We start from the raw sequence: 18,505 nt of genomic DNA, 5'->3' as shown, positions 1-18,505 counted from the left end.
CCCAGCTCAGCACAGTCAAATGAGGCCCGTGACAGAGGGACGTCGGAGAGGAAGCTGCCCTCCTAACTGACACCGCCATGCAATAATTGATGGTCTCAAATTGCAAAGGGTTCACATCTGTAGGCTTTCATAGTGCACCTCACTGTCACGAGCACACCGTGCACCCAGAGCAGACGTGCTACTCACACCCAGGTGATAACTCACCGCACTGGGGCAAAGCCTTCCATGGCATTTTTATGAATTGCTCTCATTTATACTCTTTCTACACACCGAAAAATAAAGATTTTTTCACAATATGCGTTGTATGAATGTAAACATTCGCCTAAGCTCAAAATACACGTAATGACGCTTTTTATAAATACATGTTGTAGAAAGACATTACACAATTACACACTGCACATCTTTGTGAGCTGAGTTACATTAAAGAAACTATTTATCTGAGCCGCAACTTTTTATTCGAAGTCATGCGAACATCTAGCAATTAGTGAAATATATTTCAGTGTGAATCCCTCAGCCCTTTCCCAGCTCCTGTTTTTTTCTAATTGAATTGAAGACTGAGGTGCACTAGAGCAGCACTGCGGATCCTATCACTGCGAGAACCAGTTCACTGCTGAAATTAGTCACAGCCACTTTGGTTCGGTGCTCTGCTCCGCACCGTTCACCCCCACTTCTCCTTTTTTTTCACACTTGCTTTTTTTTTGTTTTTTCTCCTTTTTTAACACTGTACAAACGTTCCAGATGACTGCTCCCTAAGAGAGGCTTTGGAAAAAGAAGGCAAGAGAGAGAGAGAGAGAGAGAGAAGGAGGGAGAGGGAGGGAAGGAAAGCGAGACGAGAACGTGGGGAGTCTTCAGGGAATTGAACAGAAAATGACTGAGGAGCTGATTCAGTCAAACCCTGTGCGAGCTTTCAGCTGGGATGGCTGTACTATACCACCTCACTACTCAGTAACAGGACAAAAAACACATCAAACATGCCAACTAGCTGCGCAAATGAACAGTTATTTTGTTTGCAATGGTAATTTGCTATGCCACGTTCTCATTTGTATTTTTTATTTATTTGAAAAGTTCTGTTTTCGGCTCTGTGAAGCTGTGGTACCTTTGTGATATAATTAAAATGCATTTTTCTCCTCCTTCAATCCAAAGACTCCTTCTATGTGCAAAGAAATTGCATCTATTATCCCAGTTATAACATAGTCTAAATATTTACCCTGCTAAGGCAAACAGTAATTGAAACCTTATAGAACTGCTGATCTCTCTGTACTGACAGTGTATGTGACTTACATCAAAATGTAATTTTTCCTTTCATATTATTTGGAGCTGTGACAGAGCCCAGAACAAGCAGTCTGTTAAACTGTAAACACATATAACTGTAAAGTACGATCAAGTAAAATGTGCTAATTATAGAGAAATGTAGATTATGTTTGTTTAGTGTGTGTGTGTGTGTGTGTGTGTGTGTGTGTGTGTGTGTGTGTGTGAGAGAGAGAGAGAGAGCCACACACAGACACACACAGACGGAGGTGGTCTCAGGCTGGGCACGGCAGTAGTTTATTAGGTAGGACTTCCAAAGGGGGCTAATTAACATCTGTCACTCAGCAGGACAGAGTGCTGCCGGGCTGTTGCTGTGGCAGCTCCCTACTGCCAGTGCTGCTGCCAATTATCTATGAAGTCATAGGAGAGTCATGTTAAGAAGCATGGGCCTTCTGCGCGGGGGAATTGAATTATCAGCGAAATTATGGATTCAAATGAATTCAGGTATTGTCAATGTCTGGGGGGGGGGGGGGTGGTGGTTATGGCCCATTTCAATGTATAAATGACAATCTTCATTTGAAAAAAAAAAGTATATATACATATAATATATACATATATGCACACACACACACACATATATATATATATATATATATATGTGTGTGTGTGTGTGTGTGTGTGTGTGTGTGTGTGTGTGTGTGTGTGTGTGTGTGTGTGTGTGTGCATATATGTATATGTTATATGTATATATACTTATATATATATATGCATATATGTATATGTTATATGTATATATACTTTTTTTTTTCATTCCTGACCCTTGGTCTATGCAAAGTCAGCCAGGCCTACCATGAATCATTCATGAGAACTTTGCCTCGTCCCTGTAAGTGACTAAGAGGAGGCTGTTGTTTTATCACAGACCCTCGATGGTATCAGCAACGTAACATTCTCCAGTGGGAGCTTTTTATCATGTACTCCTGGAAGACCAAGTGTTTGCACATGTATAACCTGGTGAGGACAGACATAATGGGAATATGAAGCATAAATGTTCCTGAGGTGCAGCTTTTGGAAGAACTCTTCCCTCGGTCACAATGGTGCCTGTGAAGCTCAGCATTAATATCTCATACTGGATGTCTCACACACGAGATTTAGCAACCCATTGTGTCTTCTCATGTAGATTCGAAAAACATGTTTGGTCATTTCCCTAACGGCTTAAACTGATGTTAGAGATTGTGTATCGATAAAAAAATAAAACAAAACAAACGAGGATAACAACAGAGGAAAGTTTGGATGGAGGGGTGGGCATTAGATAATTAACTCGGAAATTACAGAGATATAATTAGGAGGTGATCCCCTTAGACCATATCAGCGTAGCCTGTAATGACTGTCTTCATTTCGGTAAGATTAAAAGGCACCAGGAGCACACGCCGTCGCCCCCGTCGCTGGGATGAGGCAGTTCCCCGATCGCTCGTGGCCGTGGTTGTTGCTTGCCAGGGGCTGCCATGACTGTTTTGAGAGGCTGTAATGGACCTCAGCCAGGACGGACACAGCAGAAAGGCCAGCCAATTGGCCGTCGTGTCTCTCCGCAAGCAGAGGTTCTAGTGAGTGGTCCGACCAGCGACTCGCTGAAAATCCAAAGACATTTGAATGGGGTTGTCACCAAGCAGAAGCTAATTAGTCCTCTGTGGGGTTAAAAGGTGTGAGTTCGTCAGAACAGTTCTAATCCCAGGAATGTAAACACACAGAATGGATCTTCTTCTCCCAATATGCAAATAAATGATAATGTTTTTGTTTGTTTGCTTGTTTTTACAAAGTAGATCTTGTATATATATATATATATATATATATATATATATATATATATATATATATATATATATATATATATATATATATATATATATATATATAATATCTTCTCCTATTAGAACGCAACATGCAGTATTTCATACAGCTCATAACCAGTCCAACCCTGTTATGTATATAGCATCTCCCATATGTACGTATAATTATTCCTACTCAGTTCAGTGACCGGTAAAGGCATTTTTGGTTCACTAGTAATTACTAATGAATCTACTTTTTGAAATGTGTTTGCCTACACTTTCCTGGTCTGGTGCCTTGCGGTTACTCATACTAAATAAAATTAATATAACGCATGGCTTACTTTGCTGACACGGACCTTTCCGGTTGCCGGGTCCTTTTCTCCCAGTGGTTGCGTGATGCTGTCCACTAGGGTAAACCCACCAGACGGCTGCTCATCCTTCACGTTTATGTTCTGTTGTCAGAGGATGTTGTTCAGGACCACAACCTCTTTGACTCCAAATGCACTTGTGGGACTTTGCAGTGGGTTGGACTCTGACACTGTAGTGGTGTTACTGATTCCAGCCCTGTTTATCTTGGTGTGGTTTATTGATAATGGTTAATGCAAGACTGTAGATGTTTGGACAGACTGTGAGTCCTGAGGTCCTACATGGTGCATGCTTGGTCTTTGCATTGCAGGGTTTATTAGAATGCAGAGACTGAGACAAATGCATTTGTTTAGACTGGGTTCCTTCAAAGCATCTTCAAAAGTCTCAGAAAGAACATACACCTTTGAGCCTTGGGCTGGGCATCACACATACACACACACACACACGCACACACACACACACACACACACACACACACACACACACACACACACACACACACTAGCCCTTCAAGACATATCCAGCTGGCTCAGCCAAGCCCTCACCTCAGGCAGACAGGGCCCACAGTGCCCTGCTCACCTCACCGAACCCACTGAGGCAAATACATCCAGACAGGGTCATAGGTCACATCAAAGCTGTGGACCACCAGTTAATTAACACTCTGCACAGTCGCTCCTCCACACGTATGTCAGACCGAACCTGAAATAAATCCCTGATCACGAGGATACGTTCGCCTCACAATACCGAAATGAAAAAGAATATCCTCGTGCGATAATCGTTTCCTTCAGGAATGCTTTACAGACTTAAGTCGTTACTTGTGTAACACACGTTTGCTTTACAATTCTCCACTTGCAGAGTGTGGCAGCCATACGATTCGTGATTCTCCTATCGCTTCATTGTCAAAGGACAGGCGAACAGGGCAGGCGTCGTGCTGTATCATTTTGAGCTATTGTTAGTATCCTCCATGTGCTGCCTGACCACAGTGGAATCCATCAGCAAAGCATCCAATCGTATAATGTCTGCGCAGTCATTCTGCCTCAGAAATTCATCCCTGCTTGCCTCTCCGTGTTATTTCAAGGTAAGATTAATATCAGTTTGGCAGTCTCTGCTATGAATTATAAGAGGGCACCCTGAGGCAACGTGAAGTATGGGGGAAAAAAAAATGTTTTTGTAATATACCGCACGAACCGTGGTCACCACATGCTTCTCACCAAATCATTATGATGTCAACAATAAACATATGTGGCTCTGTGATAGGGCTTGTGTTCCAACGACGTGGTCTTTATAGAACCCATACGGACATTCACATCACGCCGTAATGGGCCTGGACGAGCTTCTGACGGCGTAGTCAGGTGTGTAATGTTTCGGTCAGGCTATCAGGGAAATAGATTCAAAATGGTGGTAGAATTTTGCCAGCATGTGTCTCTCTGGTACATTAGCAGGTGCAACTGCCTATGGTCAGAATTGTATTGTCATTGTTTTGATTATAGCAGTTCGATTATAGCAGCAGCAGAGGACACATTACAGGAGGAACATATTCATTATATTTGATAGTTATGTGCTTCCTTTCCTGGGGCACCCCAGACTGGCATTAAAAACCCAACAGTATATAAACCCAACAGTAATGGTATTTAAACCCAACAGTAATAGTATTTAAAGTTCAAGTGCTTTATTTGTTAAGCTAAATAGCAGGTGTAGCCTATAGACATACTTGATAAATGATGAACAAAGATACTTACAGTAATATCACTTTAAATATTTAAAAATATTTAAAATTTCACTTTAGCATTTTTAGAAAAAAAAATTATTTGTTGAAAGTACCACAAAGCTCAGTTGACACAGAGACACAGATTTCACTGAGAAATCTGTCTAGAGTTTTGCAACAGAATGTCACAATGCCTTAGGATTATGAATAAAAAGTGCTTGCACATTTTAGTTTTAAGGATTCATTTTAGATGTCTGAAGCCCTCTATAAACGTATTCACTAGATACTTAAAATATACACATTCTGAAAAATAGCCTCAAATGTGTTACATGTCACCATTTTACAATTCTTTGAATTCTTTGTGCATCTTTGCATTAGGACTCCTCACTGACAAACTTGAAATAACACTGTAGGATGAAAAATCTCCGACAGTGTGAAGGGGTGTAGATGAGCGGTCCACGAAGGCGTCTGATTGAAAGTGATGATGTCCTTCTTTGGGTCTCCTCCGGTATCCAGGCTGCGTGACGGCTCGGTTCGACTCCTCCTCCGCACGGGCTGCGTGTCGTTAACGGCGAGGCAGGCAGTGGGAGCTGTAGTGTTTCTCGGTGCCTATCGGTGGAAGAGGAGCTAGTACAATACAGCTAGTTGTAGATAGCGGCGTCTCACACACACACACACACACACACGCACACGCACACACACACACGCACACACACACGCACAGCGTTCCTGCATGCAGGCTGACGCATACGCTCAACGGCCACCGGTACCTTACTGAACCACACAACGGGGACCCACAATGGACCTATTCGAGTTCGACTTCTTCAGGGACTGGGAGCTGGAACAGTGGTAGGTCCAGGTTCTCTTAACTCAAACGTCTTTGTCACGACGGGGCTTTTTCCAAACGCCGAACCGATGTGGTCGTATTGCTGTAGTCTTTACATTGTGGCATGCCCCAAAAACACCAGCCCGAACCCCTGGGGAGGCAGGAGGGCTGTTTCTGGGTAGATGTGCTGGAATCTCATATTTGCCGGGTTATGAATTATTATTCTTAGGTTTGTAAATAGAAAGTGTTGCGTCCAGCATGCGAGGCTCTGCACTGCCACCTCACACACACACACACACACACTGATGCTGTAAGTTCACCCTTTCTACTCTGTTTGGCTGCTGTGTACTTTTCTCGGTCCGCTATTTTCTTCTTATTAATATGTTAGGGGCAATAGTTGGGTGGTTTGTATTTATACGTGTTGATGGTTGTGATACGTGTGTTAAGAAGAGAGCTAAGTTGGCTCTACGCTTTAGTTGAGTAAATGGTTTACCACTTTAATGCTGAGACAAACCTTTCATAAGTCTGCAAGGATTTATTTATTTTTGCTTTATTGCTGTTAATACAATAAAAGCAAATGTTCAGATTCTGCTGAGAATAAACATTTAGCATCTTGTGTAATAACGTGTTTATTGTAGGCCAGTGTAAAAAAAAAAAGGATTTTGATAATAATATTTGCTAAATATCTAGCATAGCACAACACCACAATTATGGTGCTGTTTATAAACAAACACATTAATTAATTGAATTCAACTTAACAATGATTATTATAACATGGTGAATGTTGCTCCGTCATAAATCCTCAATCAAGCAGGTCTAGTTCAGCACCCCAAATTCTGCTTTGCAGATTCTGTAAGCATGCATAGCTCCACCATGTGGTTGAACTCAGGAGCCGACGGTCTGTTCTGACTGGGTCTGGGCTGTGTACGTCTTTCAACTTTAACCACAACACCAGGATGAGACCAGCGACCGGCCCACCCCACTGTCCCTTATTAAGCTGTACCCATCAGCCGCATACGCACTGAAGACACGTTGCCAAGGTCTTAGTGGGCTGGTCTTTGTTAGCATTCACTCTCCTGACAGTACCGTGTGCTGCTGTGGTCTCTGTCGCCTTGTTTTATCGGTGCCTCCTGTGTTATTTTCTCTCCTCATCCTCCCAGAGGAAAATCACAGCTGTGCCCACCTACACGCCGATGGGTAGAGGAACCTTGCGGACTGCCTCTTTAGGTTTCATGCTGTTCACCTTTGACCCCGAGATTTTACAAGGAACTTGTCTTTGCTGTTGCTTTTTACCCCCTAATTGTTGTCCTCTGCTTTGTCCCATGTCACGTCTCTTTATGTGTGTAATTAAAATTTGTTTTAGCATTTGTATGGTTTGGAAAGGAATCATTCACTTGAAGTTCATTAGCACCACTGGGCAGGAGGCTCTTTGTGCACTGTGGATTATATGTTGAGTGTCCCCATGTTATGCTTGGATCTATATATTTTCTCCTATATATTTTTTTTCCTGTTTTAAAAAGGAAAAAATGGAATTTATGTATATACAGTACGCTCTCATATTTGGTTCTCAACTAATTACAACGAACAAGACAATTCAGCAATTTTATTTTATTTTATTTTTAGGTTAAATGCTTAACCTTTGTGTAAACAGTTAAGAACCCCAACTGTGTAATAACCAGGCTGAAATCTTTGTGGAAGAAACAGATAAAAGATGCCACCATTTCGTCTACCAGTTCAACTGATGAAATACTTCCTCCCTTCAAATCCCCATGTCATTCTGACTGATACTTTACAGTCAAAGATAGTTCCTGTCAATCAGTCAGGCCTTCATGTAGCTACAGGTTAGTTTTTCCTTATTATTACAATAGAGCAATATTCTAATATCACATTAAGATTTCAGCACAATTATATTCATGCTTCTTAATTGTTTACACAGAATTGGCTCATGTGTGATGGTGGTTGCATGAATTAACAGCCACCACAAAATGTTTTAAATGGGACAAGACAGAAAAAACCATGAAAAGAAAAACATTCTGTAGGAATGTTTGTAAGTGTAGTGCAGTGGCGTCTATCCAGAAGCATAATAACTCAGTTCTGATTTTCCCCTTTTGAATTTAATATTTATTCTGCACCCTGGATTGTCATGGCCCAGGGCACAAGCACAGCTGCAGTATTGATTTAGATCTGATATCCCCGGCATTGTTTTGTACACTCGAACATGTGTTGGATTTAATCAAGTCAGGTTTTTTTTTTTTTGGGGAGGTGCGGAGTGAACCGGGCGGAGGGGGCCGGCCTATCGGCGCGCCCCCGTTGGATGCCGTAGCTGACGTAGTGAGACGCGGTGCGTCGCTACGCCGCCTTTAGTGGCTTGATTGCGCCGGCTGGCAAATTGCTCAAGCTCCCCACCCGAGTGTGGAGTCAGACGTCCCGGCCGCAGTTTGAGACGTGTTTGTGCGAAACTGGTTTTGTGATGATAATTGCTCCCCTTGCTGGGCCCAGTTAGGACACTGGTGCAGGGTGGTGGTGGTGTGTGTGGGTTTTTTTCCTGTAATTAGATGATTTAAAGATGATGCGCTGGGAGCTTCGTATTTGTCACGACTGACAAATACTTGTGAGCTAAATTAAAATGGGGCAAGTAAAGTCTAATTACTTGTGATAACCTGTTTTATAGGGATTCCCATTCCCAGCCTGGAGTAGACCTCGCTATTGGCTTCAGTCATTTAGCGTGAGTCTCTTTTCATTTGAGGAGCTTTATGGCAACCCTGAGAATAATTCCAGCAGAAATTATTGAATGACTCGATTGTGTCTTTACCCACCTCCAACCTGTCCTTTCTCAGCAGGGATTTCTGTCCCAAATAATTCATCGTTATATGCCTATGTGAACGTGCAGAACCTTGTGCGCTTGCTGAATAAGAGTTCAGACATTCAATTACGTGTTTTGACCAGATAAATCAGGAGTATGAAAGGTCTGTGTTCACTAAAGTCTGAAATGGAATAGAACCATTTTAATAGTAATTTGTACCAATGAGGCTTTATGGTACTAAACAATAGGACTCCAAACAGATCAAGCAGTAGCACGGTTACTAAAACAAATATAAGGGTACAAATAAGAGTACAAATAAGGGTACAAATAAGGGTACTCGCTCTCAGTCTGCTCACGAATGTGAGTAACCTGCTTTTCAAATAAAGGGTGTCTGGATTTGGAACCTTGATCTACAGAAAGTCAAACCTACACTATTAAATGTCTTTTGAAAGAGGCTGTTATTGCTGTAAATTCAGGTAGCTGTTTTGAAACTGGGGTACTCGCGTGTGTGTGTGTGTGTGTGTGTGTGTGTGTGTGTGTGTGTGTGTGTGTGTGTGTGTGTGTGCGTGGGAGCATGTGTGTACGTGTGTGTGTGTGTGTGTGTCTGTCTGTTCACTTCAAGAACAAATGCAGTGTTCCAGCCCAGTTTTATGTTTGCACATTGTGTCCACTCTACTCTGTGTGCTACTCGTCTGCCCTCCCTGCTGTTCGGAGTCATGGAACTGCGTGTTCCCCGAGATGGCAGCGAGCAATCTCCCTCATTTCCCAGCTCTTCCAGTCACCCTGCTGCCCCCCCCAGACTGCAGCTGGGGGCTATATATCACCCACCCCGCCCGAGGAGCGCAGCGCGCTGCCAGTCTCATTTGTGCCCGGCGTGAAAAGGCACCCGTGCCAGGCAGCGGCCCTCCCGCCCGCCCGCCCGCCCCGGCGACCGCCATCCGGGCGAGCGGCCTCGGCAGTTGGCACCACGACGCACCAGAGACGAGGCTGCCAAGCTCCATGCCCGTGGCTTCGTTTTGCCACCTGCCAGAGGGAAGCCAAATGCTGCCGAACGATAAAGCGGGAGCCTTGGCAAGGCGGGCAGGGTTACGGGGGGGGGGGGGGGGGGGGGGGGGTTAGGAGGCTGGAGGGACATAGACAATAGGTGATGGCTTGCCACCTCTCTCCGCCCGCAGGTCCGGCACGCGATTAACGGGTTACTCTGGAGGAGCTCGGGCGGTCGGGTGTCCCCGACCCGGACTGTGCTCCTCCTGAACCCTTCGCAGAGTGGGACGTGACTTCGAAAGTGCCCCCTCCGCATCAGATTTGGCAGTGTGGCGTGAATTCAGCAAGTCGCCGATTTCAGTGTTACGGTTCTGGTATTGGATTACCGAGGTGAAATGGAGCACAAATCCGTTGTGAAACGCTCGCGCTCCACCCACACCCCACATGCCACGGACGGGAATTACATGCGAACTTGTGGCAGGTCCCGGTCGTCTGCCATAAGGGCGAATCTTAAGGGGACGGTGGGTTTGTGGATGGCCAATTGCAGGCCATTAGGGCGAATCTAGCAGTGCCGGGCCTGCCAACGCGCTCCGTCGTACGCCTTGTTTGGCGGCTCGACTCGGGAAATGTTATTAACTCCATACTAATTACAGTGGCCCTAATAAGACCTGTAGTAATGACTCCATGAATGCAAATGCGCATTACGTTTCAGACCCAAGCAGGCTTGACGTTGCTGATTAGACCAGAGTGCTATTCACGCCAAGACTGCGTCGACTTGAATGGTGTTGAGAACGAACACAGTGGTGAAGTCCAAATTCTCAGTGACTACCCTGTATGACAGGATATGGGCCAGATTTACTGTGAGGCTCTGTTCTTTGTTATGTTTAGCAAAAGCAGTGTGGCAGTGATATTTACTTTTCCCAGACAACATGCCGTTGTAAATTCCTCTTTTTCTTCTCTGGCAACGGTCACATGATATCATAAGTATAGACTTGCATTAATTGCTATTTATTCCTGTTGTAGTAATCTGTGCAAATGTTGTCAGAAGCAAGTTGTAATTTAATGAAATGTACCAAAACCTTTATTCACAAAAAGGGAGCACAAGAAGGTATTTAATCCCTTAGTTCAGGAACTGGTGAGGTGAGAGACTAAGTTAGACTCTTGTGGACATCTGCTGAGACTCTAGTGGACATCTGTATAGCCTGACAAACAGAAGTCATTACATGGGGATAATAAAATCAAGGACCTATAGGATTTTTCCATCAAAATAGGAAATACATGAAATGAGAGATTCCTTATAGCTCCTTATATTTTCTTATAGCTGCCAGTATGACTGGCTGCATTAAGTTGGAGGAGCTCAAAGCTAATAGCTTACCTTTATGCAATTTACTCATTACCTACAAAGGTCACTGTATCTATGGACAGTACTGTATGACAAACACGATGTCTGAACAGAGGCAGGCAAACTGCCACAGAACCCCCCCCCCCCCTCCCCGACCTTGTTGGCGGGGATGAAAAGGTTTGTCTTTGAGACTAACCATTTCCCATCAGCCTTGTGTAAGCCCAAGGAAATTGGAAATTCTTTTCAGAGACTCACATATTAATGGGAGTTATGAACCAGCCGTGGGTTTTTTTTTTCTGCTGTGGGAGAGCGGAAAGGTTGGTGCTCTTATGAGACGAGAATATTGTGAAATGGCAGTAGGGAACTCCTGAGGGGTTGACGGGCCACGCGGGGGACATGTTTGGGGAATGCACCAGACTGCACACCCTGACAGGGATTGACTAGCCACCCTTGTGTGCATCGCAAACCTGATTACGACTGAAGGAACTCGCTCGGGCATTCAGGCAATAAAGAAGTAATAATAAACTATATATCAATAAACTATATATTTTTTATATATAAACTATATATTGTCATCTCAGGAGCAGTTATTGATTAATTCAACCAGTTCTGTTTTTTTTTGTGTTGTTAACAAGCAGGTGTGCTTGTAAACACGTCTGCATATGTTAATGGTATGTGTTTAAATGTTTATACAAGTATACTTTACAGTTTAGGTAGTTACTAGGTTAATAGGTGGAAATTGGTAGATTTACTTGCAAGTTCTATGATTTCTCTTGCTTTGTCATTTTAACTAGTTACAAGATTTGGCATGGCTCTTACTCCTAAGTCTACCCACTTCAGACATCTGGGCCCCTTTTGGTTTAAACCAAATCACAAATCTTATTACTGCCTTCTAATCTGGGCGATGTGACTGTTATTATGTAGATCTGAGAAAAGGGAATAAAAAGTCTTAATATACGGTTCTTATATTTTAATGTGTTGCTACTAGTGCTCTGTTGTGTTATTGAGGTAATAACCGTAATAATTGGGTAAATGTTAAAAGAGGTCAGTTATTATTAGTCACAATTATCTGTGTGACAGTTAATCATGAACCAAAATGATGCCCTCCCCATACAGGGTTTATTCCTGGAAAAGGTTTTGTTCTGCGTGAGATGTATCTGCTTTACAGCACCTTTAGAAACACCTTTGAAATAAGTGAGCATAGCTAGAGCTTTATTCTAAATGCTTCATTCTTTGTGCGAATCTGAGGATTACATCCTTGAGCCAACCAGCCCCCCCGACCCCGACACACACACACATACGCACACACACACACACACACACACACACACACACACACACACACACACACACACACGCACACACACACGCACACACACACTCGCTCTCTCTCTCTCTCTCGCTCTCTCTCTCTCTCTCTCTCTCTCTCACCGAGAATGATGGAATTCAGATGAGGTGGCAGTGTGCTCACAACACCCCTCAGCAGCATTAAACACCCTGATCATGAAGAGAGAGAGTGCAAGAGACAGTCATGAAGTCGCTAACGGGGAGGGGGGGGGGGGGCGCACATGGCAGAAGGCTCAACCACAGACCTCATGAAACTCATTCGATGACTCTTATGTTGCCCAGCGTTTTGTGTGTTCGGTTTTGGGATTAGCCTCCCGTCCCCACAATCAAATCTTGTGCAAAAACCGTGACAGGCACTTTGCGAGAGAAGGCCGATCGATTTCGTAGAACTGCGCGCTCCGTGGCTCTCCCTGTTGGCCGAGCGCTTTGGAAAAGACGGCCCTCCGGATTATACCGCTCGATAAAGATCGGCCCGGCCCCAACGTCGATCGCGCGCGGCCCGAGATAAGAAACCGAGCTGTGGACCGAGGCGGCTTCAGCGGAGAGCCGTCTACCTGCGCACAATACACTGCACTGTTAAGTGTCGCACGTGACAAAAGCGGGGGGGGGGGGGGGGTGAGCGGGTTTCTTATCCTGGGCGGGAAAATACCGCCGTGCCACGTGGCTGACATTTCAATGGCAGGGCGTGATCCTCCCTGGTTTAGGGTGCAGGTTAAGACCTCTTCTTTCTTAGCTGGAAGTAGTGACATGATAGGTCCCTCCCGAGGGACGTTGTGTTTTAACACCGGAAGGTAAATCACCCAGCCAGCCAGTCATACTGTGCATCGACAAGTAGCCATGTCTAAAATTAGAGCGTGCACGTTAGCATATGGTGTGTCCGGGACGGTTCCACGTGACTGCCACAGTAGATAAAACCCATTCCATTTTGCATCAATATGCTACTTTTGTACCTCCGGTCTCACACATTGCCCGGGTGTGTAACTTTAATTCAGCTAACATATGGTCATATAGGTCTATCACCTCGGTCCGTTCGTATGTGTGTGCGAGCGAGGCAGCACGTCCCGTATGAGAGATATTTATAGATATGTCTATTATTCCATCTGTGGCTTCGAACGCCGAGCTCCTTTATATTGGCGCGGTGAGCAGCGAGGGCGTCAGAAGCCACGTGCGTCGCGTTCACGCGCGAATAAACAGCACCGAGGAGGAACCCTCCCTGACAACACCGTTGTCACGTGGCAGCGAGATACGGATTACAGTAGCGTAAGGATGATGGTAGCTCCTGCTCCTGTGCCTTCACGGTCTAAAGTCACGCAGGCAGCTCACCGAGAGCGCGTGACGGCGACCCACCGCACCGCCAAAACGCCCGGCCTTCTTCTCGCTCCCCTCCCGCCCGCCGCATGCCAGGGTGCGTGTTTAAGAGAGATCACACCTTCGCTTCATCCATCACCCAGATCTTCAGGCTTTGTTTCAGCCAGGAATGACTAGGAATGTGTTATTTTATGGTCAAATGCTCAAACTGCATTTACTCTTACCCAGAAAACAATGGGAAGAATCTCCAGAAGGACTCGCACTAGATGATTGCGCATTTAAATGAGGAGACTGGAGGAAAAACAAGATGCAGCACGACGGAAACATAAAAAAAGGAACGAACGAAATTCGCAGAAGTAGTTAAAGTTAGTCCTCTGTTCGTTGCCACTTTGCTCAAACGGATTAACAGCAAACGTGGCGGCGTTCGTATTCCATTAGCTTTTCCAGCATCTTTTGTCTGTCTGATTGATTTCCCCCAGGCCTTTTTCCAGGTTCTGTGTACCAAGTGCGCACTGCACCCAGCCTCCACGCAAAAATCACACCCTTTAGTTCCACGGCCGCCGTGGGGATTTCACGGGGCGCACAGATGCAGGAAGCCGCCTCGTGAGTCAACAGCGGAATGATCTAGACGGCGGAGGCAGGCGTCATCGAGGCCGGCCTGATTTATGTCCTGTCTACGCTCTTTCTTTTTTCCTTTTTTTTTTTTTACCCAGCATGCCGTGCCTCCTTTCGGCCCCGTGGCATTGAGTTATAGCCCTGAGCGCGGGCGGCGTACCTGTTAGAGATCAATTCGACGCTCTTTCTGTTTGCGGGGACCTGCTTGACTTCCAGAGCCCCGCGTGTTTACGGCTTGGCGTGCGTTGATATTGGACTATTGATTCGCCCCGTGCTCATTTCTCGCCTCCTTCCGCGCCCGGCTTGATGGGCCAGTTGTGTTTAAGCAGTTTCTGCGTGATGTGACAAAGATGGACGTGACATTGTCCTCTATTGCCCGCTAGAGAGTGTAAGTGTTAATGAAGCCATTAGCGCAGTCCGGCTGAGGGAAGAGAATGGCAAAATTACCATTATTCTGTAACCATTAAGTCGTAATCTGCCACCTTCTCTCTCTCTCTCTCTCTCTCTCTCCGTCTCCATGTCCCTAGGTTTCTCTCTGTCTTTCTCTCTCACTTTTGCCCCTTCCCTCCACAGTCTTGCTGATCCACTCCTGCTGTCCTTTAAAGCTTCATTAATTCATTTGTTATCAAAAGCAGTTAACCACGAGGTGGGGGGTGGGGGGGTGGGGTGGTTTGGGTGGGGTGGGGGGGGTTGTAATAATGTATCTTATAATTACCATGCACACTTGGTTCCAAATGCACCCTTTCTGAATGAGACTTGCAAAGGAGAAAAAAAAATATGCAGATGTGCAGTTCATAAATCCTATTACCTTGGCTACATTTTTTTCAGTGTGTATAAAGAGACAGAAGCTCATTTGGTCTGAGAAAATAGTCAGTGGCAGAAATCATAACCTTGAATTTGTCTGAAGTTTTGAAACATAGAGGTCTAAGATTAAGAATGTTCTGGAAAAGCCCCCGGCACCAGTAGCTTCTTGTTTCCTGACGGACTGTAACTAATTTAGAGCCGGTTTAATTAAAGCAAGAATGCCTCTCCAGTGCATGTCTCGGAGCTGACAGGGGAACTCCGTTGTACGTGGAGAGCCAGTCTGGGATTGCTTCTTAAGAAACATTAACGGCTCGTTGTCATCTCTGTTCAGAAACCCAGCACGATGACTGATCTAAGAGACAGAGGGTGAACGGGTCCTGTGTTTGACAACTTCAAAGTGTCTGAACTGTAGAAATTAATACTGTAAACGGATGCACTTGTCAAGGTCAGAGGTTGAAACTGCTGAAATCACATTGCAGGGCTTTGTCAGTCTCAGTGGTAAATAAAACTGTATTTTATTTGTAACTTAGGCTGGTGTTCAGCAGAATGCGAGCTTAATTGTGGGCAGACTTTGAGTGCTGCATCTGTGTCTAACTCGAAAAAGAAACATACAAGTCCATGAGAAGGAGGCGAGTGCCAAGAGGAAAGCAAATATATTGGCAGTCAGTGAAAGCTGGAGAGAGAGAGAGAGAGAGAGAGAGAGAGAGAGAGAGAGAGAGAGAGAGAGAGGGAAAATATCCAGACACAGGCTAGCTGGTAAGAGAAATCTTTACTGAATATGTCACAAAGAAAAACTACACAAAGCAAAGAAAGTGTGTGTTTATGTGTGTACGCGCGTGTGTGTTTGTGTGTGTGTGTATGCGCATGCGTGTGTGTGTGTGTGGGTGTGTGTGTGGGTGTGTGTATGCGCGTGCGTGTTTGTGTGTGTGTGTGTGTGTGTGTGTGTGCACAGATGAAACTCAAGCCCCTCACTGCATATCGATTGGACAGGAGCAGGTCTGTGCTCCCAATTAACACTGTACACTTTCATTAAGGTCATATTAGACACAGTCAGCAGTTGCTGAGCTGTGCCTAAGAATCCTGCAAACTGGGAAATCGATGTCAAGGCAGGGATGTCTCGCTCACTTCACAACACCATGACCACGAAATCCAGTCAGTTGCATTGCCAAACAAAACCTTCTTTCTGGGTGAGGTGCTTTCTGGTGGCTTCCTGTGAATGTAGTGAACTATGTAGCTTTCTATTAAAGCATGTCCACATTATCAGGCCCTTGTGAACTCATGACCAATGGAAGAACTGAATTTGTGAAATCCAACAGCGGTAATAAATACACAGGGTAAGCTTAACAGTTGACATCTTGTTCTAAGATATATTAAGGGGTCTTTAAAATGAGAGGCATATAACACCGGATTTCCAAGAGCTTGTTGAGTAGTTTAAGGAAGTGTTGCACCCAGTGTTAAATCTAACAACAGGAGATCCACCCACAACCAAGAATGAAAGCCTCTTTATATCACGGGTCTCCTGATGTGATGTTGGCTCGCCAAGTGAGAGACAGGGGCGGGGAGGTGAACTGGAGACAGCTTCCCTTGCCCCCTGGCTCTGTCTGTGTGAGACGGGGTCTCTCTCCCTTCCTCCCTCTCTCTCTCTGTCTCTCTCTGGCTCGCCAGGGTGTCCTGGGTGAGCGTGTTTCGCGGGCCCTCGCCGGTGGTGGGCCTCCGGGGCCCTACCTGAATGGTATCTGCACTTTGCAGGAATGCCAGGCTCTGCTTCGCTCCCGGCACCCGGGGCCTTGGGTTGTGCAGGCTGGGTTTGGCGGTGGTGGGGGTAGGCAGAGCGGATGGGTTTTAGGGAGTTGGAGGAGGTGGGGGGTGGAGGGGGGGTGGAGCAGATAGCAGACCCTCTGCGGCTGCAGATAAGGGCGGTGTGGCAGGCCGCTCCGAGGGCGGGGTGCCGAACCGCCACAGACTGCTACAACCACTCTTTCGCCCAGCCGTGTCGGATGAAGGCCCGCGCGCTAACGCAGGGATCTATGGCTGTGCACGGGACAGTATGTCACTCAGGTTCATCATCACGGCGCTAATAAAGCATCAGGGCTTTGCGTGTAGCACCGTTTATGGTGCCGCGTAATGGGACGCCATCTGTGAAATATTTGGTCACAGTGCAGCTTTGGGTATTGTAACTATTTTCAAAGAGACTGCAATGACACTGTTCTCTTTAAGCCTGATCCACAACCACGCTGTTTGTTTTCAGTGGGAACAGAAGGAAAAGGGTTCTTGTTGGAGCGGGGCCACCAAGCACACCAAGCCACAAACGCCAGTTTTTCAAAGATTCAGTGCGGTGCCATCTTTTCTCCTTCGCTACAGTTAGCGAATAAAAGGCGACAGTTGTAGCTTGTAATATGGCATGTTGCGTTCATGAATCACAACATTTTGCCACTGAATGGCTGAAGATCAATCTCACGTGGGAAAGAGTGAAAAGAGGGACACGGAAATCAAACGTACCCACCGCTTGTTTTGTTATGCACAACTGCATCTGGCATCATTAACTACTGGCCTCTCCTGTGGAGTGCCTGTAATGGTTATGGAACATAAAGGCCTGGTTTATTGCTCTGATAATGTTGATTTTATAGGGAAAGCAGTGGGATCTGAGCAGGATGTGGGCATTCCTAGAGGACTGTAGCCTTTGTGTTCGATAGAAACACCGTTAGCCCCGAGCAGCAGGGCCGGTGCAGACGTTGTGTGGTAAACACCAGCTCGAACGCCACAGGTCTCGATGGCACGGTCATCGCAAAGGTTAGCACGCTTCACACACTTCACTTTAACACAGTGGGAAAAATCACAAAAAAAAAAACAAAAAAAAACGCCTCGGCCAGCTGCTCAGACCCAGTTAACCCGAATCAGGCCCGGGGATGAGGAGTCCCCACCGCGACGCCCACAAATGCCTGCACTCCGTCAGAGAGTTGACCGGAGTGACAGGAAAGGCCTTCATTGGTTCCGTTCCGCGAGAGGGTCGGATGCGGTCGAAGGGCTCGGCGACTGAAGCCGGGATCGGGTGGAGACAGATGGGGAGAGTTGGGCGGAGGGGCCCCAGGCTCTGTGTGGGGGGGGGACGTGTGGCTGACAGGTCTGGGAGAGCCCCGGCGGGGGCAAGGAGCCCCGTCTCTGCCCACGTGTCTCGGCGGGCCCCGCGGCGGTCAAACCTGTCGAGCGCCCAGACGTTCCTCAGGTGAGCTGTGAGGCACGGGCAGGTCAGCAAAACAGCGGGGATGGTGGACAGGGCTAATAACACAGCTTACAGTGTGTCTCGTATGCCGTCGGCGAACATGTCAAAGAAATA

At 46.0% G+C, this 18,505-nt stretch overlaps 1 protein-coding gene across 1 annotated transcript in view; it reads left to right on the top strand.

Annotated features, from left to right (window-relative positions):
• Positions 1–5,669: 5,669 nt before the first annotated feature.
• LOC143526570 (AF4/FMR2 family member 2-like) overlaps positions 5,670–18,505 on the top strand; it is a 49,361-nt gene continuing 36,525 nt past the window's right edge. The window contains exon 1 of the mRNA XM_077021043.1: positions 5,670–5,991. Coding sequence (XP_076877158.1) covers positions 5,942–5,991 — 50 coding nt within the window. The 5' untranslated portion in view covers positions 5,670–5,941. The remainder of the gene's footprint in view (positions 5,992–18,505) is intronic.

The sequence above is a fragment of the Brachyhypopomus gauderio genome, chromosome 11, assembly GCF_052324685.1.
Source record: "Brachyhypopomus gauderio isolate BG-103 chromosome 11, BGAUD_0.2, whole genome shotgun sequence".
In the NCBI taxonomy this organism is placed as follows: Eukaryota; Metazoa; Chordata; class Actinopteri; order Gymnotiformes; family Hypopomidae; genus Brachyhypopomus; species Brachyhypopomus gauderio.
The sequence above is the reverse complement of the archived record's forward strand: the minus strand, read 5'-3'. Positions and strand labels throughout refer to the sequence as shown.